This window comes from Porites lutea, chromosome 1 (genome assembly GCF_958299795.1).
Source record: "Porites lutea chromosome 1, jaPorLute2.1, whole genome shotgun sequence".
Taxonomy (NCBI): Eukaryota; Metazoa; Cnidaria; class Anthozoa; order Scleractinia; family Poritidae; genus Porites; species Porites lutea.
Window position 1 is genome coordinate 49,180,465 of NC_133201.1, and position 27,611 is coordinate 49,208,075.

At 38.6% G+C, this 27,611-nt stretch overlaps 1 protein-coding gene across 1 annotated transcript in view; it reads right to left on the reverse strand.

Annotated features, from left to right (window-relative positions):
* LOC140953676 (DNA mismatch repair protein Msh2-like) overlaps positions 1-27,611 on the reverse strand; it is a 34,908-nt gene that overhangs the window by 1,691 nt on the left and 5,606 nt on the right. The window contains exons 9-28 of the mRNA XM_073403088.1: positions 25,559-25,639; positions 25,102-25,160; positions 24,596-24,716; positions 20,401-20,514; positions 19,872-19,933; positions 18,726-18,797; positions 18,509-18,625; positions 17,786-17,900; positions 17,011-17,066; positions 16,801-16,890; positions 16,104-16,275; positions 14,963-15,026; positions 14,037-14,098; positions 13,305-13,400; positions 12,735-12,799; positions 11,746-11,913; positions 11,059-11,150; positions 9,983-10,137; positions 7,783-7,850; positions 167-239 (exon numbers count right to left, since the gene is read on the reverse strand). Coding sequence (XP_073259189.1) covers positions 167-239; positions 7,783-7,850; positions 9,983-10,137; positions 11,059-11,150; positions 11,746-11,913; positions 12,735-12,799; positions 13,305-13,400; positions 14,037-14,098; positions 14,963-15,026; positions 16,104-16,275; positions 16,801-16,890; positions 17,011-17,066; positions 17,786-17,900; positions 18,509-18,625; positions 18,726-18,797; positions 19,872-19,933; positions 20,401-20,514; positions 24,596-24,716; positions 25,102-25,160; positions 25,559-25,639 — 1,902 coding nt within the window. The remainder of the gene's footprint in view (positions 1-166; positions 240-7,782; positions 7,851-9,982; positions 10,138-11,058; positions 11,151-11,745; positions 11,914-12,734; positions 12,800-13,304; positions 13,401-14,036; positions 14,099-14,962; positions 15,027-16,103; positions 16,276-16,800; positions 16,891-17,010; positions 17,067-17,785; positions 17,901-18,508; positions 18,626-18,725; positions 18,798-19,871; positions 19,934-20,400; positions 20,515-24,595; positions 24,717-25,101; positions 25,161-25,558; positions 25,640-27,611) is intronic.

A 27,611-nucleotide genomic window follows, 5' to 3' on the forward strand; every position in this document is an offset into this window, starting at 1 on the left:
GTGAAAACGTTGCTGCACTTTTAAGTAACACTCGAAGTATTGTACACATTGAATTTTGAAGTCAATAAACGTCATCGTGTCACCCTGCCATTAGTTATAATTAGGGTGGCAACAAACATTACCACTCTGAAAACAGCATATGTGTTTATTATCTGCTTAGACTAACCCAAAACTCCTTCTCCCAAAGGCGCGGTACTTCCTTGAAAATCTTCCAGTTCTGCAGCTTTTTGTCTAGCAAACTGACGATAGAAAGTAACAATACACCTTTTTACCTTGTACGTTTTGTTTTCCCAATTCAGAACACGTGATTTTTTCCCAGGGAATTTGATTTTTGTCTTTTCATAAATTATGCATACCAAGGCAACTGGATGCACCTGCATAAGACGCAATTTGAAAAAAAAAACAGTTCTCTGGGGTACCACCACGTGGTCTGAAATGGGAAAACAAAACTTACAAGCTAAAACTTTAGAGGGCCACAAGTTTACTAGTTTCTGTAACTATTCCGTGCTACTCTCTTTAAATAAAGTGTATTATTATAAAAAACGTCTATCGAAGAGAAAGGTTAAGATAAAGGTCCCTATTTTAAATTACGTCGGTAACTCCCGACAGTACTCAAATTGACTAAAATGAGGCCGACAGTGCGCTCATTTTACCTCCATCAGCGCTCCGTTTCACGAGTATTTAAAGCTACTTAAAACTTCAGGGAAAGGAAAGAAGTCTAAGCAAGGATTTGTGGTCACACCTGGGAATCGAACTCGGAACCTCCCGCACAGAAGGCCGCGCACTGACTGACTGACTGTGGAGTTGAGTCGGCCTAAAACATGGCTGGAGCAAGTCAATTTAAGGACGTTGATAGTTTATACTCCGTTGGAATATTACAGATTGGAGGCCTGTGCGGGTTGAGCATTAAGCATTATTTATTCAGACAGAGAAAATTTCCAAATGCGTTTTGCAATGAAATCATTAAAAGATTTTCAGATTTCCTTAATTGGCAATTTTGAGGCTATACTAGAAAACAGCTTGCTACAATCTTGGACAAAATAGATGGGAAATTTGTGCCCGCCCCCCACCCCTCCCCTTAAATCAAGGATGGGAAAATGGAGCGTTTTGGCTTTTGCATTGCTTCATCCTTGATTTGAGTGTAGGGGGGGGGGGGGGGGGGGGGTTGCTTGTAGGTGTTGTGTCGAAGTGCATTGTAGGACTGTTTTGGGGGACGAATTTGGACCCAGTTTCCTAAGCAACTTCGTCATAGCCAATAAACAATAGAGTCACGATTTCAATAAGCCATTTCCGAGTTGTCCCAAGCCTCTGTTTCAAAGCGAGGCTAAGTGCATAGTCATTGATATGAAAATCATTTTTCATTCTCATACAAATAAAATTTGTTCTCACAAGAAAGGCCTCGGGTTTGAATGTGAGAGTTTTTTTCACTCGGAGATGGCCTATTGGTGTTTGTCCTGAACTCCCTTTGGCTAAAGATCGCCAGTAAAGCAAAACAGAACAAATAAACAAAAAAAGAAAAGCAACAGTTAGTAGACAGACCTTTTCTCGAGTAAGGAGTAGTGATTTTATTTTTTACAAAAATTATATATGTTGAGAGTTTTAACAGAAAGTGGAATAAAATTCCAAACAGACACACCAATTCTAGTAAAAGACTTTCTCATTTTGCAGTTCTGGAGAATTTGACAGAGAAACACTTCTTTGCTGATAATCGCGTATTAGAATGATCTTTTGTACTGATTTTCGCAAACTTATCGAGATTTTTAGGAACTGACTTAGAACGGACGTCATACATTAAATACCTTAACTGATTACAAGAGCCATTTAAACAGATAACTTAAAGCTTAGAGACTGTTCAGTTCATGAATTGAAGTGACCGTTATTCCTCTAAAATCGCTGGCCTTTATTCTAGCTAACAAAATTTCACACGAATTAAGTGGTTTGAAGATGTCAGTTTCCAATGCGTCTATCTTGTCTTTGGAAAGCCTGAAGGCCATTCCCTTTATCTTGAAGACTTCGCTGCAAGAAAAGGATCTCTTGTTACTTCCCTCTGTAAGAGTCGGCAATGTGATCTGGTGATAACTCCCATTAACGCTAACGTAGTCGGCCGTTGAATCCAACTTGCGATTCTTGGCTATTGAAGGAGGTGAACATCTTGTCTTCTCTCCAACGATGGGGACTTCTTCTCTTAGTTGAACAGAAATACACTCTTGGACAAACTTAGGTGAATCCATGATTCCACCTAAAATTCACCATCCAAATGTGGCAAATGCTACAAATGTCCCTTGAATTTCATTCTTGTTCAGCCTAATCAAGACTTGATTTTACCTCCCAAATGACGCACGTAGCTAATTAAGCGTCTTGACGTGTTTGAAGATCGAAGACTTCTGACCCAATTGAGGCTGCCAATCAGACTCAGAATGACGTCATTTGTCAATTAAAGGTATTATGGTGTTGCTTCGACTCCAAAAGAACTTTCTTTCTTCTTTCTTTGCGCTTGTTTGTTCGCCCCAATGACGCACATTGTCAATTAAAAGTGTTGACACGTTTTGTAAATCAAAGAATTCCGCTCAAATGGCGCTTATTTGTTCGCCCCAATGACGCACATTGTCAATGAAGATATTGACACGTTTTAAAGATTAAAGAATTCCGCTCAAATGACGCTTATTTGTTCGCCCCAATGACGCACATTATCAATGAAGGTATTGACACGTTTTAAAGATTAAAGAATTCCGCTCAAATGGCGCTTATTTGTTCACCCCAATGACCAACGCTTATTTGTTCGCCCCAATGACGCACATTGCCAATTAATGGTATTGGCATGTTTTGTAAATCAAAGATCTCCGCTCACATAACGCTTATTTGTTCGCCCCAATGACGCACATTGTCAATGAAAGTATTGACAAGTTTTAAAGATTAAAGAATTCCGCTCAAATGACGCTTATTTGTTCGCCCCAATGACGCACATTATCAATTAAGGGTATTGGTACGTTTTAAAGATTAAAGAATTCCGCTCAAATAACTCTTATTTGTTCGCACAAATGACGCACATTGTCAATTAAGGTATTAACACGTCTTGAAGATTAAAGAATTCCGTCAAATGACGCTTATTTGTTCGCCCCAATGACGCACATTGTCAATTAAGGTATTGACACGTTTTAAAGATTAAAGAATTCCGCTCAAATGACGCTTATTTGTTCGCCCCAATGACGCACATTGTCAATTAAGGTATTGACACGTCTTGAAGATTAAAGAATTCCGTCAAATGACGCTTATTTGTTCGCCCCAATGACGCACATTATCAATTAAGGGTATTGGTACGTTTTAAAGATTAAAGAATTCCGCTCAAATAACTCTTATTTGTTCGCACAAATGACGCACATTGTCAATTAGTAATGGTAACAGGACTGAGTGGAGTCCACTTCGGTCTGTAATCATACGAGTGATTAACAAAATCGGACGACCGCGTAGCGGGAGTCCGATTTGTTTAATCACGAGTATGATTACAGACCGAATTGGACGACACGAAGTTCTGTTACCAATTAATCATAACTTTAACAAAATTTGTGATATATAGGGCTCTTTTAAAATCAAAACACAAGAAATTCCAAGATTTTTTCGCTACCTATGAAAAAAAGAGCCATTTAAGCGCGCGCGTGAAGGCGCGTACTGTCCAATTACTTAGGCATGACGCGTACTGTCCTATTAAACTGTCCTATTAAGGCTGAAATCAGGGCAGTTGAGAACCAATCAGATTTGAGAATTTTGTTATAGTTATGATTAAGGTATTAACACGTCTTGAAGATTAAAGAATTCCGTCAAATGACGCTTATTTGTTCGCCCCAATGACGCAGATTGTCAATTAAGGTATTGACACGTTTTGAAGATTAAAGAATTCCGCTCAAATGGCGCTTATTTGTTCGCCCCAATGACGCACATTGTCAATTAAGGTATTGACACGTTTTGAAGATTAACGAATTCCGCTCAAATGGCGCTTATTTGTTCGCCCCAATGACGCACATTGTCAATTAAGGGTATTGGCACGTTTTGTAGATCAAACAATTCCGCTCAAATGACGCACATCTTCGATTAACGGTATTGGCACGTTTTGTAGATTAAAGAATTTCGCTCAAATGGGGCTTATTTGTTTGCCCCAATGACGTACATTGTCAATTAAGGGTATTGGCACGTTTTGCAGATTAAAGAGTCCCGCTCAATTGGTGCTTATTTGTTCACCTCAATGACGTACATTGCCAGTTAAGGGTATTGACACGTTTTTTAGATCAAAGAGTTCCGCTCAAATGGCGCTTATTTGTTCGCCCCAATGACGCACACTGTCACACTGTCTCAGTATGGTAAGTTATCACCTCTCTTGGTCTTGAGACCGTATTTCTCAGGTGGCAGTTAATAATTTTGTTATTAACTAGCGTGGTATGGTGTATTTTTGTGGTGTGGTGTATTTTTGTATTGTTGTGAAGTGTTAATTGCGACCTTTAGATTCGAGAACCAGGAAGACCACAAGGACTACTCAACACTTTTTCACGTATTCTCAAATAACAGGCATCCCCGGAAAGAGTAATTTTATTTTTTTTTCACCAAAAAAGGTTAGCATAGTTGTTTTCATTGAAGGAGGTTAAGCCCTCTCCCGATCACAAAAAGACAAAACTTTTAACATTTGATAACTAGTTCCCGTCACTACAATATTTTCGCTAAAAACCAAAGCAGAATGATGAGGACTATCGCGTTTACTACTAAATTAGGGACTGTAAGATCCAACGACGCGGACGGTAACGACAACGTCAAAAAAAGAAACAATAGGTTTGATTAGCAAAACAACAACTTTGCACGTGCACCATGCTATTTTGTACATTTCTTTGCCCGTTTTTGCACGACTACGACGTGAAAATGCCTAATTTCGCGTTTTACGGAGGACGTAAACAAGCAGCGACGAAATTTTATTTCTCCTACTGTACTTGGATATGGTGCCTGGGAAATCAACTCCAGGAGGGTTCGCCTACATTTGACAAAGTAAGTGGGTAGGAATAATTGCGATATAGACTGAAAGAACGAAAATTCACTTTTTAAGCGACGTTCTCACTGCTGTTGCGCCGTTGGATCTAATGACGAGGTTGAACGTGCGCGCCCTACTCAGTGTTGAGAGAGCCTTGTTCTTGCAGTCGTCCACGGATCTAAGGGTCTCTAATGCGTTTCTTTTTTCATGCTAAGTTTATCGTAATTTTAGTAATTGATGTGACGCGTGATTGAATCGTTTTTCTTGTTAACTGAGAATGTTTGTCATTCGGGATATACAACGTTATTTGGGCGGGACTCTTTTGTCCGCAAAACATGTTCTCAATTAAGGGTATTAACATGTTTCGCAGATCATAAAGTTTTGACCCAAATAGCGCTACATTTGTTATCCCAGTGACGCATTTTGTCAATTAAGGGTATTGGCATGTTTTGGAGATGAAAGAGTTTCGACCCAAATAGCGCTTTATTTGTTATCCCAGACATGCATTTTGTCAATTAAGGGTATTGGCATGTTTTGAAGATCAAAGAGTTTCGACCCAAATAGCGCTTTATTTGTTATCCCAGACATGCATTTTGTCAATTAAGGGTATTGGCATGTTTTGAAGATCAAAGAGTTTCGACCCAAATAGCGCTATGTTTGTTCTCCCAGTGACGCCCTTTGTTAATTAACAGTATTGGCATGTTTTGAAGATCAAGGAGTTTCGACCCAAATAGCGCTTTATTTGTTATCCCAGTGACGCACCTTGTCAATTTAGGGTATTGGCATGTTTTGAAGATCAAAGAATTTCGACCCAAATAGCGCTATGTTTGTTCTCCCAGTGACGCCCTTTGTTAATTAACAGTATTGGCATGTTTTGAAGATCAAGGAGTTTCGACCCAAATAGCGCTTTATTTGTTATCCCAGTGACGCACCTTGTCAATTTAGGGTATTGGCATGTTTTGAAGATCAAAGAGTTTCGACCCAAATAGCGCTATGTTTGTTCTCCCAGTGACGCCCTTTGTTAATTAACAGTATTGGCATGTTTTGAAGATCAAGGAGTTTCGACCCAAATAGCGCTTTATTTGTTATCCCAGTGACGCACCTTGTCAATTTAGGGTATTGGCATGTTTTGAAGATCAAAGAGTTTCGACCCAAATAGCGCTATGTTTGTTCTCCCAGTGACGCACATTGTTAATTCAGAGTAATGGCATGTTTTGAAGATCAAAGAGTTTCGACCCAAATAGCGATATACTTGTTTTCTCGAATGTTGCACATTGTCAATTAAGGGTATTAGCATGTTTTGAAGATCAAAGAGTTTCGACCCAAATAGCGCTATGTTTGTTCTCCCAGTGACGCAGATTGTTAATCAAGAGTATTGCCATGTCTTGAAGAGTTCCGACCTAAATAGTAATAAGAGTTATGACCCAAATAACGATTTGTTTTGTCGTTCGAATGACGCTCCTTGCCAGTTAAACACGTCAGATCAAAGCGATCCAATGCAGGCTTCAATTTGTTTCCAGGGCGAAGCACGTATCAGTGTGTTATGCAGATCAAAGAGTTTTGACTCACTCAAGATTTAAAATTTATTTTTCGGGGGACGCACGTCGCCAATTAAGCGTATAGACGTGTTTCATAGATCAAAGCGTCCCGATTCAATAAACATTACAAACCAACTGAAATACGTCATATCGTGTGCAAAAATTGAAACACTTTGGCAGGTGATTTGTTAATCAAAGGGTTGTGTTGTGTTTAAGCAAGCACAACTAAATTTGCTTTTTCCAATCACGCTAGTTAAAGTCCCAGTGAGGGCTTGACTTATGTTTTTGTCCCGAGAATCGTGTTTGAAAACTACTCATTACAACCAAGACATTCTATGTTTTCGTGTTACGACGTATGCTTAAGATCTACAGACAGGATCTTTCTAAGCTGACCAGTAAGGCACGTAGGCAACTGTCAACTGCTCGCATCATTAATTGTGGCGTACCTCAAGGTAGTATACTTGGAACATTGCTTTTCTAAAGTATATGTTGTAGTTAATTTTTTACCTCAGTTAATGTTTATTTTTCCTTTGTTTCAACTTCATTAGTATACATTACCATAGCCAAAAACAAAAGAAAATCAAAAACAACCTGAGTTCAAATATTAACTACAACATGTATTAACAATGTACCCAACGGTTTGCGCGCGCCGCACCGGGAATGTTTGAAAGGCATTTTCTCTTTCTTTTGTTTTATCGTAACTGATGATTTCCCCCCGTATATCTAAAATAAGTTTTATGTACATTCTGTTATTTTAAATACATACGTTAATTGACCCATTAGCTTTAGGACCTCTTAAAAAACTTCTGATTGTGGACTTAAGGGGCCTATGGTGTGTACTGAACACTAACACTAGCACTACAAATGGCACTATCTTTTAAGCATGTACCTCTAACTATAAGGTAAGTCGATGGAATTCTTTGGGGTTAGAATTGAAATGAAACCTCTTCAGCAGTACTTTCACACGGTGCTATAACTTTCATACTATCTAGTTATAACTTTTGAGTTTGTGGAAGTAATCCTATGGTGTGTCCATTCAAATGAAACCTCTTCAGTAGTACTTCCACGCTGTAATTTTTTGTTTAAAATTTGAAACATTTTAGAAAATAGGAATTCGAACTTTTTCCCACTTTTTCAGTTCCTGGACCTTTGGAAGCGTAAAGGTTGACGAATTTCTCTAAGTTAAATGCATTCCTTCCGCAAAACCCCCCACACAACAATAAACGTCACACTTACGTCAATCACACGCGTTGGAAAGTGCGCGAGTTCGGCAACATGGATACCAAAACTCTGATCACAGACACCTGAAAAAAAAAAAATGAAATAAAAGAAATAAAAGAAAACATTAAAAAAAAAATAAAATAAAATGAGGAAACCTTCAGTAGAAGAAAAAAATTGTGATCACATAGATCAATAGTGAATAAAGCGGTTCACTTTAAGCGACAAAAGAACGGAGACAATATCCAGTATCGTCACGTGATCGAAAAAGCTTGGTCGATAGTAGATTACTTATATTGCCAAAAGAAAGCGGTTTGGATTTCGAGTGCAATTTGGAATAAATAAGCACGAGTACATTTTTCAAAGACCAACAAAAGAGCGCGAGCCTGTAGGGCGAGTGCACTTTGTGGTCTTTGAAAAATTTACAAGTGTTTATTTATTCCAAATTGCAGGAGAAAAATCATGTGATTACTTATTAATATCATAGGTGACGAATTACTCCTTAATTTTGGCGCAAAATTTCAGCGTTAATTTGCAATTTCACATGTGAAATTCCAAAATTGCCATGGCAACCCTTCCGTACGTTTCAGTGTCAAGATGGCGAAGAAGTTTTAAAATGCCGTGAATGAAGATGTCAGGGCACAAAAAGACGCTTTAGAAAACCTGAACACACAAGAGAACATCAAGAAGGATTCTACCAGGTATTTTCCGAAAAAGTCTGAAAAATTCTGAACTTTATAAGCCAAATTTAAGGTCTAAACAATTGAGAGAGTGGAGTTCTCGATCGATACGATCCAGGATAAACATGTCCAAAATCCAAGATTGCTACCGTAATTCGTGACCCATGATATTAATAGGTAATCAACTGGTATACTCGTAAAATTAGGGAATAATTTCAAACGCGTGTGAAATTATTTCCTTGTTTTACTCGTCACCATTTGATTAGACATATTAATAATATAGAGCGTAATCACATGATTTCACATTTTTCGCGGGAAATTTGAGTCGCCATGTTGGTGTTGAAAATTTCAACATGGCGGGATATCTTCTCTCAGATTATGCGAACACGCTCGGTCCCCACGTGAAAAAACGTTACTTTGAGAAGATTTCTTGTGTTGGAATCGATCCTGTCTTGATACCAGATAAAACATACGATCCAGAGTGCCTGTCTCCTGTCGAATCCATGGATCGAGTGGGAAAGATAGAACCATCTTGCTCGCTCGCCCTAACCGCTTTTGCTTCATCCAACTCACACGCCGAGCTAACGATGTAATTAATTCACTATTAAAATTGCTTAGGTTTTCTATTGCTACGCTTTGTGATTTCCTTAAAGTTCTCGCATCACAATTTTTTAAAATCTACGAACCATCTCGCGCATTTTCTCGCGCTTTTGCGCTTGGCGCCAGCTTTGCGAGTCTGCTTCGTTTCCTGATTGGTTCCTACTTGTCTGCACGAGGGAGTGATTGGCTCGTTAGTTACGTTGGTCAAGGTTGAAGTTCTACGACACTCAATAAACAAATCGCTTTAAAAGTCTAATGACACTCCCGAATTGACTGCTTCTACAGCTTCCACCTTAACGTACACTGAATGATACGACTTGATAATTTTGCACATGGCTTTATTGGTTGAGGATTAGATAATGAGCCCTGAAAGGGACTGTTTATATGACGTGAGCCAGTCCGGTTAGCCAGGCTGGCTCGCTTTACCAAGCTGGCTCAGCTCACGTCTTATTTCCTCGTAAAAATGTCGTTGTGTTTATAAGAGAAAGCAGGCTAGCCCGTTTGCCAAGATCTCGGCTCGAGCAACCGGGATATCAGCAAGCGGGTCAGTCTGCCTTCTCATATAAACAAAACGAGAGGAAACAATGCATGAACCGAGCTAAGCCGGCAAAGCGGGCTTGCCTGGTCTACCGGGCAGGCTCACCTCATATAATTGTCCCTAACAAGAATACGACATCGTTGAGGCAGATGTCAAAAATGGAACAATGAACGAAGGAGGTCAAATACTATTTTTGGTTCTAAAAACTTCGAGAATGAAATCGCTCTTTTTGCGGAATTGTCTCCAAATCCTTTTGTCTCAAGACATTTACACAAATCGCAAATGCAATTGTTCTTGATAGGCAGTTGTGTTGATGATAAAATCCGGCTTCAGTTTTTCTAGCTGCCCGATGATACTGCAGCCTTGCCGGTATGGTTATTCTAAAACTCAATCGTCTTACCGGGTTTTACTTTGTACAGCAGAGTTAAAGTCCCGCTTGAGGTCATAGCTGTCACATGTAGGTTGGTAACTGTTGAAACTTCATCCGCTAGAGCGGTGAGTTCATGGAAATGAGTTGCGAAGAGACAAAAACATTGGATCTTGGTAGCGATGTACCTAAATAACGACAGGGGCTAGTTAAATTATGAAAACTTATAAGTGGATGAGAATAATTGCGCTTTAGTCACGACGGCAGGCAGATTTATTGCCACTAGGTGACGAGTAATATTTAGATATATTTTCTCTTCAACATTGAAGGCTCCTTTTTGCAAGAAACACGTCAATTCTCACGCTGACGTACCCTGCTAGTAGAACCTTAATTTCCCTTGCTCGATTTTAGGGAGCTTAAGCAACGACGATGAAGACGGCAACGAGAACGGCAAAAGAGCAATAGGTTCGATAAGCAACAACTTTTCTATGTGCATCACGTTTTTTTTTGTAATTTCTTTGCCGTTTTTGCATGACTATCACGTGTAAGTGCCTTATTTCACGCTGGCAGGACGTTTCTTTTTCTTTTCGTGACCTTCGATACAGTCCTTCAGAATTCAAAAAAAAAATTCGCCAACATTTGACGAACTGAACGAGACGGAATAAGCCCGATAAAGTTTGAAGCGGCGCGAATTCACTTTTTAAGTGACGTTTTTGCAACCATCGCCGTCGTTGTTGCTTCTCCCTTGGCGAACTCGAATCGAGTAAGATTTTTGCTGAGCATGCGCTGCATGTTGCTAGGATACAGTTTCGAACCCAGGCCTAATAGCCGTGCACTTGGTACATCGGGCTTAGTTATGATCATTGGTTATCAATAAACGGATGATGACACTCGAAACGCTAGTTTGACGAGATAAAACAAGATTGACTAGTCCAGAAGATTGGGCTGTGGAGACTTCAAAGGCTTGACACGATTCAGGCACAGCTTCCTTTCCTCTTCCTCGATCAAAAAGAACACAAAAAGGGGCTCTGTTCACAGGGTAACGCTGACGGAACAAAACGAAATAAATAAAAAATAACACCAATAACAAAAACAGTTCGGCAACTTACTGTGATATTGCCCAGGCAAGTCCAAAACCATCGTAAGTCGAGGTACCTCTTCCCAGTTCATCGATTATGATAAGCGAATTTTCTGTAGCAGACTAAGATATATATAAATTGTTACATAAAGGGTATTCACTCTTTACATTTGCACTGTTTGTACTTGGGTATTCTCTTCAATTCCACTGCCTTGATATTAAAACGACAGTTGTTGGTGGTAAATTGGTTTGTCGGAAATCAACATGCATTAGGGGTATTTATTTGGCAAAATTTTGTTAGTTGCAGAATTTTTTAAGAGGATCTATGGAGGTCTTTTTGGACCACAGACTATTTCCCTCGTCCCAGTCTCCCTACGGCACAAAGAGACGTCTGCGGGGGAGAGGGCTATCAAGTTTAGAGATGCACGATTGGAAAAACGCGATTAGGTTTGCAAATTTATTCCTCGGCAAAACACAGTACTATTTATTTAACCAAAAAATGATCAGTTAACCAAAAATTCAAGTAAGAATAAACAGGAACCGTTTTGGTGATTTAAAGTGCACAAAAAAGTTATCGTCGTTTAAATCGTTGCAACAATGAAAAGACGAAAACAGGTAACCTTCGATCAGGCGGTCCTCCTTCCCTTTTTCTTTGGGATCGCAGGTTAGGGAAGAGGCTAAACGCAGTGCAATAAGTAAATTAAACGTTTCCTCTTACTCTTAATATTGAAGCCGTTTCCAGCATTTCTGACATGAAGGTAGAGACCCCTTTTAACTGGCTGTCTCCAGACCCCACTCGAGCTAAAATGCAGTCGGTGATGGTTACTTCTGCAGTGTTACAAGGCACGAAGCATCCAAGCTGAGCCATCAGTACTATCACTCCTGTCTGGAGAAAGGTTACTAACATTAATATCACCAAGGCCTAGGCCACAGGTCGAATTTTTCATTAGACGAACCAAATTTTAATTTGGGTCGACCTACATTAAGTTAATATCGTCTGTTGAGTCAGACCTCGGACTTAGGATGCGAAACTGAATAAACTGAACCGTACCAAATAGCAATTTTAATAAATCTTCTCCCGAACAGGGCTAAATATAAATTATCATACAAATTTTGGAGTTGAACAAAACCCAACTTCGGAATAAACATAACCATTATACGAGTCAAATTCTTTGTTTGGACATCAGACGTAAGTAATTACGTCTGAGGGCCCAGTCGGTTTTCCCAACAAAGTAATCATCGAATAAAGCTTTCTCGACATTATCTACGCTCAAAACTTGACAAATTTTACTCTCTCAACTAAAAGTACACATTTACTAAAAGCACTTCTGTGCAAAGATATTGCCGGATTTGCCCCATTTGTGCACACCAATCGACTCATTCTTCCCTTGGAACGAAGAAGCCGTGTCGTCATGTGACGTTACTTGGGAATACGTGACTTCGGATGCTTTTAAACCACCCTGGGATTCTACCGTATTCGAGAACTTAGAGGGCAAAAACTGAGTAAGACAGAACATGTATTGCAGTGAGATGTAACTACAAAAACAGGATAAAAATAAACAAGATCCCGTTTGAATGACAAACACATTGTAGCCCAGAAAATAAGGCGTACCGCGTCGATACCCATATGGAATGTTAGTCTATCACTTGGATACCACAAAGCAACTGATTCAATTATGTTCGAACGAAGAGAGCCAGTACACAAACCTGTCTGATGTAGGTAGACTTGCCTCCCATGTTAGGCCCCGTGATAATCAAAAATTCTTTTTCACCTACAATAAAAAACGTAAACGAACATTGTCAATAACTGTGTACTAGTTGTGGTGTCTGCAGAGTTCATTCAGCAAGGTTTCTAGATTTGGGGTGACACCTATTTTAGGGAATCTTTCTTAATACATGTTTGCATGACATGTAATTGTCGGAATTTTATTTTATTTTGGTAGAAAAAGAGATAAAAAATCCCTTAATCACCTAAGTGGCTTTCTTTTAGGAGGGTCAAACCATTATTAAGCAGTCAGAGGGCCATTCCCCAAGGATGACCACTTAATCCTTTAAACCCTAATATCAGAATTCAATTCTCATTTGTTGGCCTATGAAAGTAGTGGGGAGAAGTTGTTGAAGTATCAATAAGATTTGTCTTTTGTGATCATGTCCTCAATGCTCACGACCACTTTGCTTTATAAAGCATTGATATTACAAGGAGAAATTTCATGCTGATCATTCTTAGGACTCAAAGGGTTAACACAGATGTGCATGACTTAAAGAGTTTTCCTATACCTCGTTCAAGTGTGATATCATTGGCAATGAACGCCACATCATCTTGAACCTCAAGACATGGATGCCTAGCCATCTCAAGCTTCATGTGCCCTTCCCCTAAACAATGAAAAAATGTGTAGTGAAAGATGTTGCTTTACACAGGGAGATTCTAACATGTTACTACGGGTATTTACCATTCCAACGGAAATCGAACATTCTAATTGGAAAATTAAATGGTTCCCGCCGTTCCATTTGGGTAGCCATAGAAAATATGAATAGCCGTGTTAAACGATACTTTTTCTTTAATATTTTTAGTCTCATTAGGTGACTTAGCTACACTTGTAAAGAGTCCTCCTGACACGAAGTCAAATTTAACCGTTTAAATTTTAGACGCGAAATTTTCGACCAAAGGGTTTGTGAAAAATTGTAAGGGCTCCAGGTTAAGTAGCTGCAAAAATGTTCTCCGGCTGCCACAACGATAACTATGAAAGCAGTGATAATTTGTCGCTCTTAACTAAGTGAATTTAGCAGAAATAATTGTAGCCTCATCTGTGTATTATCAATGGTAAGTAGTATAGTAAGAGCTGGAGTATTTATTTATGTATTAAACAAATAAAAATGCAGTGAATCTACTGAACTGCAGTGACGAAAATTGTCTTTACACTAAAAGTAACAGTTATTTCTCTCTGATAATTGGTTTAAATGGACAATTTAGTTCATTTGCTTAAGGGTAACTTATTTACCATAGCATACCTTTAGGAGTTATTTTTGGACGAACATAAGGAATAGGAGCATTGGCAGACACATGCGCAAAACTAATGAAAAAACATTAAGAAAAGATTAACATATTACATGTATCATTAAATACTTACATTAAATTGCATTGTGTGAACAAGATATCTTTGCTAAGCTAAACCATTATTTTTTGGGGACAGAAAACAGTAAGAAGACTCGCGAGCCAAGAAAAAGAATGATTCTGCAGTTGTCATCTCGTTAACCAGCTGAAGGTACAAAAGCGTTTGATAATACTGCTTGAAATTGCTAAATATTTCCAGATCTAAAGATACCCTAAAGCATTCCCCCGTGGGTGCTTAGTTACACTAAAAGATGTTTTAATCATTCTTGACAGGTTCAGTTTCAGATCAACGACTTTCCCGTACTCATTAAAATTCCTCATCTAAGCAGTATGTAAGAAGCGAGTCACATATATATACACATATATAAGTGCTTAACATAAGTCTCTCAGTAGCTTAGTGTTTAGAGTGCGTTATCTGTTACCAGGGAATAATTGTTTCACATAATACTGTGAGTAGTCCGTTTTTTCCCTTTGTTTTGCACTCATCATCAATTACAAGTATCGGCTTTATTCTAACTATCTTCCAAAATTTTTAAGAGGTTTTGAAAGGCATTTTTAAACGAAAAAGTTAGCTGGTTCATTATGCTCTGTTCTATAACTTTGTCCTTTAAATATGTCCCCTCAAAAGGCTGTTTGTGTATTGGTCACAGACCGTCACAATGAAGGTCGCGTGCTTTATAACTTGACGGAACACACATCAGGGTCTAGTGCATTTTCAACGACATAATGACGTCGATGTGATCAGTCAGTGGTACAGACATCTCTTTAAATATGCTACAGTGGAGTGTCATAGTTCACGGTGCATCATCAGAAGGGAAGTTACCTTATTAAAGCATCAATTTGTGCGATGATGTCGCTCATCATTTGCATGGGTTCACTGTATCCTCCTGCAGAAAAAAAAAAACATAACATTTTGAGCCGCCTACAGTTTATACGTACGTACACTTTTTCAAGGCAACTTCGGCCATATTTTTTTCCGAGCTGTTTTTTTTTTAACCAGACCCAAGGCTCTGATGCGTACAAGGTTATAATCCAATGCGGATACAAAAAAAAGGAAAGTGCGTATTTTGGAAAGAGTTCTCCTTATTTGGCGGTTAATCGTTTAGTCAAAGGTAGACTACAAGTAGTCCCCATTTTTCTTCAGGGATAGTAGAGCGAGCGAAACGCGAGCGCGCGTGAAAATCATCCCACGCGAAAAAAATGGGGGACTACTCGTAGTCTAACTCAGAGGCGAAATTTAGCTGCAAAGGATTTTAGTAGGCAATTGTTACAGCTTGGATTCTATTGAGACTTGACCTTTAGGCTGTACAATCAAACTAGTAAAAGAATCGATTACCAAAAGATAAACTTTAATTGTTTTTAAACACAAATTCTTCCCTTCATTGCCAGAAGAAACATAACGGCCGTTTTCATACTAGAGACGGATTATTCGTCCACAATTAAAACTGTTCCATTTTCAGATTAACAGGAATTACTTGTCTGACGCGAATTATCCAACGGAGAATCTGTCTGAGATGGAAAATAGGCAGCTTAAGCAACGACGACGGCGACGGCAACGAGAACGGCAAAAATGCAACAGGTTTGTATTAGCAAAACAACAACTTGTACGTACATCACACGTTTTGTACATTTCTGTGCAGTCTTTGAACGATTACGACGTGAAACTTCCTAAATTCACGTTTTGTGGAGGAGGGAACGGAACACAACGACTTTCTTCCTCTTTTCCTGAACTACCATACACTCCTTTAGAATTCAACTCCAGAAAAATTCGCCAACAATTCGCAAAGTTAACGAGATGGATTAAGTTTGAAGCAGCGCGAACTCACTTTTTAAGTAACGTTTTCGCAGCCGTCGCCGTTGCCGTCGTTGTTGCTTAAGTTCCGAATCCGTCTCTAGTGTGAAAACGGCCAATATGTAGAACAGTGTAGAGAAATTGTGAGCTGATCTGAAGACATTTCATATACCTGCCACCTTGATCACCTCATTGGCCAGTTTACTTTGCACATCATTGTAAGTTTCTTTGTAACCTTGGAACTGTTCATTCAGCTGACGCAGGGCAGAATTGTTGAATCTTATTCCATCCTTCCGTGTGTCTATTGTAGTGAACCGCTTGCTGTTTCTGAGTGCTTTTTCCTCCTGCAGATTTGAATCAAGAATCAAACAATAAAAACACGGAGACAAAGTAATTCCCCAATAAACAAAATTGATTATTTTGCCTACTAGAAAATGAATTAGAGCACGGGGTTAACTAGGTATGCAGGTTGCTGATCTGACCAACAAAATTGCAAAAGTTTGTGGCGCATCTGAGAGACGCAAGTGCCTTAGTCTGCTCTAACTTTTTAAAATTACATTGGTAAGTACTGAATTAGCTTAATGGCAAGACGACCTTGCCCTCCTCCAATGTAGCCGGAGTTTGATTTGTTTGCTTATAATATGTGGGCTAGTTCTCTTCTCTGCTCTGAGAGATTTATCGCACTATCAAATTCAAAGTGGAACACCCAAAAGCATGATGTTGAACAGGTTCGTGAGTTTTTTTTTATGTACTTCAGTTTTTTTCGACCAACATTTGACATTCACCAAACGTAACATTGAGGACAGCACAATAGTTTCTATAAGCATTACATATTATTAAACCATGACACAAATGAGACATTAAGTCACCTTTTTTGTTATCCTGAAGAAATAGCCAAACTGGTTGTTAGATTCTAGCTTTATTGATTTTCCAGCTTCTAGGCCCAAGTCCCTGGCAGCCTGTATTATGGCACAGCAAAAAAAAAAAGCAAAATGGATCTAATACTTAATAACCAACTAAAGCTCACGAAATTCTCACTCACAACATGAAAAGTTTATTTACCACAAGACCATACGAACCTTATTTAGTTCCACTGGTATCTCTTCCAAAATCTCATCCATTTTTTCTCTACATTCTATGGAAAAGGTGTAACAAAAAGTTTCTGATGTTTTTTTTTTACACTTTATACAACAAATAAACAGAAAGCAGATCTATTGCAATACAACACAGAGCAAAAGAGCAATTTTGAAAAGATCATAATGATCAAGCACTCTCATGCTCTAAAGGCCATATAAATCACTCTAAAATAGACCTATAGATCGTAGACATTACGATCCAAGCCAGTGTTAGAAGAATCTGTATGGAGTTATCAGAGGATATTTGTGCTTATATCTCCCCACCAATTTACAATTTTTTTTTGAATATGCCAACCAATTTCACTAATGTGAACTTTGGTGACACCACACTTCTCTTCATGAGAAAACCAAATCTGTTTCTCCACCCAATCTAAGACTTACGCACTTTCGATTTGCCAGAACTGACCGGCCAGACCTTTTTTGTGGTAATGAAAATTTCACTTTTAATCAAAACTGTCGAGCCAGATCAATCAAATCTCAAAATGCATGAAGGAGATGGTTTTTCAGCAAAAACACTTTGGAAAAAGCTGAGTTCGTTTGCTAACTGACTGGTATGGCAATGGTCCAGCCAGCCAGTTATGACAAATGGAAAGCGCCCTTAAATTCATTCAAGGATTTCTCAGTACATGCTTACTTTTTGAACGAGGAAACGACCGGCTGAAGCAAGCATTGTAACAGACACCAAAAACTCACTCCTTAGTCTGAAACACCACCATACCTTGCAAGCCTTCATCAAAAGAAGCTTTGATTAAGTATTCATGATTTTCCACCTGCTCAAGGTCCACTGTTGTTTCCACTAGCTCAGTAAACTTTTGAAAGTCCTCAACAAGATCCTGAAAATCAGGAAAAGCACTCTACTTACCAGTATTAATAAATAACAGCAAGTCAGTGGGACAAACTGGAATCCAGGGTGTGTTGAATACCGGTTTTGCAAAGCTACAAAACCTGCATCTACTTTGACTGGCAGAAGCTGTAACAAGCCTACTAGCTATAATTTTTTAAAATGATATAATTAAAGCTGCTGTTACTTAGCAACTCTACAGTTTCACACCTGAAAAGAGCCAAGGGTTTGAGCAAAGGTCAGCAAATGTAAGGGGTCTATCTTCTGTTTGTTGAGTTGCAGTTTAACCCAAGTGTGGCTATGCCCAAAACTAGAATTCATTTTACTCTAAATTACACTTTTTATAATCGTGAAAACTATCATAATATCATGTATGAAAGAGGAGATTGCATCTGAATGTTGACTCAGTTAAGCATGATGATGTTGACGATGTTTTCAGAATTAACTTTTGAAAAGAAAAGGTGTAGTTGAATCCAAGGTAAGGAAACATGAATAAAGTAGACAGACCTACTTTTCATACCATTATTGGGGTCAGGTACAAAAAAACAAAACAAAACAAAAAACAACAACAAAAAAAACAATGGAAAGAATATAAATCACCTTCAGAGGAGTTGAAAAGCAGTCTCGTATGAGTCCTTGATGATTTCCTTCATAACCAGCAAGAATTTCAATAAATGAAGGAAGCCTGTGAAGAGCTTGGTAGACTCTAACACAGTCCTGTTGAAACAGTCATGTGTATAGAAAATTACTATAACCATAAAAAAGAAAGGTAATGTGCAATAATCATCTAGCTGGAAATACTTTGCAAGAGGGGTACCTGCAAATTTGCTTTAAGTCGTTGGAACTTCTTAGCCAATCTGGAAAAATCAGGGACTTTGCGAAGTTCCTCCTACAATGACATAGAGAAAAAACAAAAATAAATTGAGAACTCAGACATTGTCCCAAGTCAGACAGTCATAAAGCATGTTATATAGTACATGTGTTGGCAAACAAGTTCAAATATTATGTGGACTACCAGAGACTACTGAACACCATGTGGTGTTAAAGGAGTGCAACTTTGTTCCTTCTTTTCCCCTCCATTTCATCAAACTAAGGTATAAAAAGCTATTTCTTTTTTGCAACACCTAAACTTTAAAATATCAATCGAAAAAACCAATCTACATCTTACACTTACTTGCTTTTACAGCAATTATTAGTGTTTTTTAATGTATGTATTTTGCAGCCAGGATTAGCCAGCATACTAGATTTTCATGAAAAGGAGAGGGAATGCGGGATCAGGGCACCCTTCCTTCCAGAACCTGTTCACGTTATCTCACAGTCTTCATCAGGCCACCATTGGCAGCACCGAAGATGGAGCAGTGTTCAACAACGTGGCTCACAGTTTAGGGGGAGTCACAGGGCAGAGTCCTTCCCACAGCCTGCCACACCAGCGGAAGGAGGGCCTAAATTTTCCCTCAGCATGTGGGGAGTTGATTAAGCCTGAAGCAGGCAGAACTAGGGAGAGAGTGCCAAGCAGGATTGATGGAAGGCTGAGGGATATAATTGTGCAAGTTGAAGTGTGCACTCTTCAAGATGAAAATATAAAATTGTGCATAGATAAGATTGAATGCGAGGAGATCAAAAGTGTTGACCAGGAAACCATGGACATTAAAAGGAAAATCTGAGAGGCCATCCACTTCGGATGCTAGTGCCCAACCCTAAATAGTAGTTGGGTTATGAACCACTCATGAGTTTTGATCACTGTGCTGTCTTGAACTAAATACACTTAAATAATGTGACAACAACAGCTTTGGTTGGGTATCACCTCCATCTACATTTTTCTTTTCTTAGGATTAAATTTGATTTTTACTTCTCAGGATATCTTCTTCATTGGATATCAAGCACTTTCTGATGAATAAATCAATACTGTTAAACACAATTTTATAAGAGCTAGTATCTTTAAATTCTGTCACAGCAAACAAACCTGAATTGTCTGTCTTAATTCTGTATCTTCAAAGAAAGCTTCCACTATGTCAAGACGTTCCTCTGCAAAGAAAACATGTAAAATCTCACTGAACTCTAAAGAAAGTGAAGTAGCCAGTGCCAAGTAGAATGTTATTGTTATAGTTGATTCTGTTATTGAAGTTTAAAGGGTACCAGGTTCATGTATATTTCAAACTTCCAAAGACAATTTTAAATTCGTAAGAGGGAGGGAAACAGCTGTTTTACTTGAAATATTTTTATCCCCTGAGACACACTGAAGAAAAGTTGTTTTTCTAGCAAAAGTGTCTTCATCATCTTGCAAGTAGTTGCCACATATTTGGAGGTTCCTTCTGCGAATACCAGGGCAAAGATTATGCTAAAAACAAACAAACAAAAAGAACCAAACCATTCAACCCCCATTTATTTATTTTACTGTACAGGTAGATTTGCAAGGTATATGGCTATTTGCCTGTATTAACGACTGCATACCTCCGCATATAGAGGCTGCAGCCTTAAGGTTTAGCACTCACCTATTTTGTTTTTATCCATGAGAGGTTGTTTCACCCACTGCGCCAACAGTCTCTGTCCCTGAGCTGTCTTACACTTATTCAAAAGGCCAACCAGACACATACTCTTGTTCCCTCCTTTCAAGACAAACCAAACAACTATGAGCACTGTAAGAACTAAGGCTTTGATATATTACATTCCAGTCCTAACAGCATGCAGGATGTTTGTCACATGCTCCTTCAATCATGGACAAATGTATTGGGACAGCTGTAAAGTTCTAATGCTTTTCAAAACACACCAAATCAACATTCGCACGCAACTAACAATGCACCTCCTAAGTCCTTCACCCCACCCCATGGACAGTGTTGAAACTGTCAAGCCACAATTTCTTTGATCTTTCAACATTGCATTGGGTGGGGAATGGGGAAGGGGTTGATGATTTTATAGATGATGGCACTGCTTTTACGAACGTTAGTTGTGATACACACATAGAACTGCCCTAAGCTTATGCTTTTAGTGCCCCAGGGACTTTTGTCCAGGCCTCATTTATTCAACCGTAGACAGCGCTATCCTCTTGATAAATCACTATCTGACAGATACACCTAATTGCAATAATGTTGTCATAGAAAAAAAACAAAAAGCAAAAAAGCCAAATAGGAATAAATTAGCCATGTGATTTACATTTGTGTATTTTAATTCAGTATTTAACAATTATTTAAGAATTTCATTCACAATAGCAAGAGATGATTCTGTAATTCCGCGCTGTAAGATAGACAGGCGCCATAGTCATTTTAGAGCCAACATTCTCCATCAAAAGAAGTCGCACAATTCGAGAAAGAAAAAGGTAAATTGACGCGAGCAATGTTATGTCTCAGTTGTCGCACGTTCAGTTGCCAATCTATTATGTCCTGACAAACTAAGCTTGGTTTGTGGCTCAGGTGAGGAACTGGCGGAGGACCCCCTCACCCTCTCCACAATGAAAAGTCCTGCCTACGCCCCTGATTTGTTGCTTGAAAATTGTGATCAGATGGTATTGTGCACTGCAAACCATACGCAGACTGGCTTTTCTATTTAGCACTAATCTAAAACACGCGTTGAGTTCCTGGAATTTACTCCAGGCTATATTTATTGAAAAAAAATGAAGCCATTATTTCTTTGGTAGTTATCCGATGTGCTCTGTAATTCGAGCACGTTTGAAATTCGCTAGATGATTCAGCCTTGAATTGCATGAGAATGACAGTAAGAAACTGATGCAAATGATTTCTCTCATATTACGTGATTAATATTCAGCTGTAAGCGTGTGTGTTGTGAATGTTGCAAGCTATGATAATTACATGCTAATTAATTCCTATTTAACTTTTTGCTTTTTGCTTTTTTCTTTTTGCTTTTTTCTATGACAACCTTATTGCAATTAGGTGTAAATAATAGGGAAACCAATAGCAATATCCAGTGGGTAGAGATTTATCCGGTGGATATCATTATCCACCTTTTGAAGAACTGGGGACAGGATTTGTTCATACAAAAAGTTGCAACCATTTTTAGAGGACTTTTCAAGGACCACATTAGATTTTCAAGGACCACCTACTAGGAATACAATTTCACAGTTTGTACAAAAATGCACATTCCCAGTCTATTCTAATACCACTTTAAGGCTTGAACTGTTTGCTTCACCAACTTCTCTACATTTTTCAGTTCACCTGTCTTAAGGTGGCTCCGTAATTAATACAAGAGCATTTAGCTGTGACAAATTTTCCGTCATAACTTTTTCGATTTCAACGCGATGGCTGTGAAACTTTGCAAAAAACAACAGATATCATTCGGCAATAATACGAAATATTCTGATTTCATTGCTGGTAAATATTTCTTGAGAAATTAGCGCTCAAAAGGACCCTACTGTTCAAAGAAAAGTTCGTCTAGTAAAAAATTTTGCTGATATTTTTTACTGAAATTTCTGGCATCGGCTTTAATTGATATAATAAATATGCCAGAGGAATTTCAGAAAAATCGTTGGGGCAGAAGTCCGTACCTAAAAGTCGCTCAAAATTCAGCTGTGAAATTGTTTTGGAATTTCAAAAATAAATTACTATCAGGAAGAAAGAGATACCAGTTTCAATTTTCGGGACAAGTAAATTCAGTATTTGCTAATTCTGAAAACAGAAGCCGATTGCCTATCGTGCTTTTCTTTAAAAGGTACTTTTCAGTTTTAGAAGCACTATAAATTGCTCCAAACCTTGCTCTGACGTCGAATGACTTGTTCCTCGACATTTTTAAAATATCCCTTGGCAGTTTTGGTTCAAACTCCTGCTACATACATTTTGATGTATTGCAATGCATCCTCAACGGCTTTTCCCGCTGTACGTTGTTTCCAATTCGGGAAAAAGGTATTGGGATTGTAAGCTACCTTGTGTTGAAGCTCAGATAGAACTGTCCAGCACCTTTGTTTATGACCAGAAAATGAGCACGAGCGGCAGCTCTGCGAGGAATTCGCACCTCAGCCAGGGGGACGAATGACGATGATGCCCATGTATGTGAACCGATCCGAATAAACATGTATTGCAGAGCAAAACATAATAATCAAGAAAAAAATACCCATTCATTGAAGGAAGGAGTGACAAAAATTTCAGAGTTGTAAATTTATTCACGGGCAGTATTTTTGGGATAATTTTATTTTGCACTGTGATGTTATTCGGTTTACAGGCATGGTCATCATTGTCGTTCGTCCCCCCTGGGTGAGGTGCGAATTCCTCGCCGAACTGCCGCTCGTGCTCATTTTATAGTCATAAACAAAGGTGCTGGACAGTTCTTTCTGAGCTCTGATACGAGGTAGCGTCCAATCTCAATACTTTTTTCCTGAGTTGGAAGCAACGAACAGCAGTAAAAGTCGTTGAAAATGCATTGCAATACATCAAAATGTATGCAGCGGGAGTTTGAGCCAAAACTGCCAAGGGATATTTTAAAACTGTCGAAGAACAAGTCATTCTACTTCAGACCAAGGTTGGGAGCAATTTATAGTGCTTCTAAAACTAAAAAGTACCTTTTAAAGAATAGCACGATAGGCAATCGGCTTTTGTTTTAAGAATTAGCAAACGTTGAATTTACTTGCCCCAAAAATTCAAACTGGTGGCTCCTTCTACCTGATAGTAATTTATTTTTGAAATTCCAAAACAATTCCACAGCTGAATTTTGAGCGACTTTTAGTTACAGACTTCTGCTCCAACGATTTTTCTGAAATTCCTCTGGCATATTTATTATATCAATTAAAGCCGATGCCAGAAATTTCACTAAAAAATATCAGCAAATTCTTTTACTAGACGCGATTTTCTTTGAACAGTAGGGTTCTTTTAAGCGCTTATTTCTCAAGAAATATTTACCATCAATGAAATCGGAATATTTCGTATTATTGCCGAATGATATCTAATGTTTTTTGCAAAGTTTCGCAGCGATCGCGTTAAAAACCAAAAAGTTATGACGGAAAATTTGTCACAGCAAAATGCTCTTGTATTAATTACGGAGCCACCTTAAATTGATGCTTAATTACTGCATAACACATAGAGCACTTTATGTAAATAACCTTTCAATTCTCTGAGCTATGATTATATTCTGTCTTAGACAACCAAAAAACATAAAAAAAACTCTTTCCACGCCACTACATTCAAAGTCGAAGAAAATGCAAGGGCTTTTCAAGGACTTGCACAGAAAGTTAAGCACCTTTTCAAGGAAAAATGGAATTCAAGGACTTTTCAAAGACTTTCCCTATAATTCAACGATTTTTCAAGACTGTGTGAACCCTGGTTTAGTGGCCTTAGTTCCGACAAGTCTCCTGTGGCTCAGTGGTAGAGCATGTAGTCTAGTAACCAGAAGGTCATAGGTTCAACTCCTGTTCGGAGCACTTTTCTACTGAAATGTCTGTTTTTAACTGACTAAAAAACATTTTTTTCTAAACTTCTTCCAGTGTGACCGGGAAAATCATGAACACTTACAATATCTCAGAAATGTTTATTGTGTTATATTTATGACCAATCACAGGAAAGATCAAGACACTTGAACTGGCCTCAAAACCATGTCCACAAACTAATTAAAGATCTTGCTTGTGGCTTAGTTTACCTGATTGTCTATTTTCCTGGAAGACACTAACATTCCAGAAATATTTCAAGTGTTCACGGTTTTTCTGGTTGCACTGTAATAACTATGGTTAATCCAAGAGCATGGATGTTTTACCATCTAAAGGATTTGGAAGAAGATTAAGAGCCCTCACAGCTGCTGCATCAAGCTTCATAAACTGTGTCAAGTCAAAGGTACTAAGGTGAAACTGCCCAAAATTAGTTTCGTCTGCAAGAAACTGTAGAAATTTAACACAAGGTTAGTTCTGGAATTTCAAACAAAGTCTTGGTAACTTTTGATTGTTCAGGAAGTCCCAAATGTTTGTATTTTTAAATTAAATTGGATCATAATTTTGCTCTCATCCCTTGGGGTTGATAATTTTTAAGGTTACATTTTGCATTTGGATTTCTTAAAATCAATAATGTCAAAAATCTTAGTGATGAGTTCTTGTGAGTTTCTTATGTTGAAATGACCTTGCCATAGTGAATTAATACAATGTGGAGCAGTGAGAGATCATTGGAAATATCTTTATTTTGCTACAGGCTGTTCACTTATAATCAACTAAGATCAAAGAAAATCCCTTTATACTGCTTTTTGGGGAACTGATCTAGAATGAGAGTTACCTCGAGGTATTTGATCAAGGATGCTAAAGCAGCAGTGGCATGTGTCAAATCCATTTCAGCTAAAGTAAAAAAAGAAATAAAAATATAATGCAAGGAACACTGCCGTACAGACCATAATTATTCTGTTGAAGAGTAGAATGTACAGTGCTTATACTGGAATGCAATGTTAAACAACTTTCCATTAATGTCAATCTGCTTGCTGTCTAGGCAAAGGAATCTTACCACAGAACTGTGCAAGAATTGACCTAGTTGCATTTTACCTTGTTCTTTCTGCAGACTAAAACTTTTTGTACTGCATACTAAATATTACGTAACTTGTTTCCCTTACTTAAAGTATATCAAGCCTTTCTATCCAGGTTGCAAGGCCCACCCACATCTCGCTGTCATGACGAGTGTTGTTTCCACAGTGTGATTTTTTACAATTAATTTGCTGTCGTTACTGAGTAGTATCACTTACGCAGTGTTGAACTATTTCCTGATGCACCCAGCTTCAAAAGCCTGTTGAGATCCTGAACAATGTCTTTGTTGGAAAACTCAGCTAAATGGAAAGAGAAAATTTTTGATATATTTGTGAAGAATTTTACAAAAAAGTACTTTCCATTTAAGCATGCACAGTTATTGAAGCATGTTATCATGTGCAGTTTTTGAGTTTTTAGTTCACAAGAAACAGTTGTTTTGTTGACAAACCACTCTAACTAGTAGGGCCCTGTTAGATATGGTTGTTGGTATTTCATTCCGAAAAAAGCAAGAAATAGAGAAAAGAAAAAGGTTTTCAATGAGGAGAGCAGCCAAAAATAAAGCTTTTTGTGTGAGTGTCATGGGTCATGTAACAGTCTTTGATGCTACATCTAGCTTAACAATTAAACAACCACACTTTGTAAAGGAATGAAAGGGAATGTTCTATGATCAGGTGAGACCAAATTCTTCTCAGAAAATCAGTGGTGACTTCATCCTTATGCACACAAAATACCTGTTGCTTTTATTTCGGATGATTACAAGTGCTACCTGAACATGGTGACCGGCAGATTTCTCAGTGGTACTGAGGAGGTACCAGTGAATAAGCCATGCTGTACATGGGCTACTGGATGCTGTACAGCATGACCTGAAATAAGGCATTTGCTCACCACACACTGATAACACATTTACAGATGGTAGTTTCAAAAACGAAGCACTCGAAAAAGAAGACCGAAGCGCAAAGCACCCAAATCTCGAAAACGAAGCACCCTAGATCGAAAACAAAGACCCCTAAATCTCGAAAACGAAGCACCCAAAACTCGAAAACGAAGCACCCAAAACTCGAAAACGAAGCACCCTAGATCGAAAACGAAGACCCCAAAATCTCAAAAACTAAGCACCCTAGATCGAAAACGAAGCACCCAAAAACCCAAAAACTTAGGCGTCTGTGGTAGGCTTCAGAAATAGGGAGCTTCCAGTTCCATTTTGCCAAAAATAAAAATGCAGAATGTCTGTAGTATAGTTGTACTGATTCTTGTGCGGATGGGATCGGGAATTACAGCAAGTATCCCCGTGCAAAATGATGAGCGTTTTCTATTCCATTCCTCGTTAAAGGCCATTTGCAAATTAGTGTAGTGAAGGGTGGATCGGTGGCGTAAAAAGCATATCTCCAGGCTTCGCCCCACCGGCCGCCTTCTCAATAGCTTAACTCTCCCTTGTTTTATTTGCTCCTTTTATTTTAAAACTCTCCTATTCCCCACCATAGAGCCTGGTCCCAGGCTATTACCCTATAGTTGAACAAATTCTGCCTGGATCTGATCTGCTCTGATCACGCAGTGTCATATCCAATAATTTGTGTTAGACTGCAAAACAATTGTTTTTTTTCTCAAAATCAGTAAAGAAGTCGGTAAAGCATGGTGTAAGAGTAATACGCACGAGCCTCACACTCCGTTTTCAGCCTCGTTTCACAACAGTATGGGAAATCAGAATGAACACCTAATTGCACAAGCCATGCTTCCTCACTGGCTGGACAAACTGCCATTGCTAGGAGGATGCCATTACCAGTTAAGCAATGTTCTGAGCAGTGACATCAAGTTGCAACAATGAAAATTGGAGAAGCTTGCAGTGACAGTAACCCTATATTAGCGTGGTCTTGGCAAAAGGGGTGTTCAGAGAGGGACTTGAAGATTGAGATACCTGTATCAGTCCACTCATCCAATTAAAGGCTCAATGGATTTGGTGAGAGTAAAAGTTTGTAATCTGTGGTGTGACTTTGTGGTGTAGTATAGCTTAGTAATTCAACACGTGGCCAGCCTGCAGCTCTGGAAATAGTCTAACAGGCCACACCAAAGGCCAAAGGCCACAGCACCACTACCTTCCAATGGTATTGTGAGTATCACTACATGTATTAGGTGGGAATCATGGTCGACATCACAGTGCCAAAGGTCCTGGGTGCTGACAAACAGCAGAGACTACTTTTGCTTACGACACTTTGTGAAGAATTTTACCCAGCACTGGTACCTGATAAATTACTCTGGCTATATTAGAAAATTTAC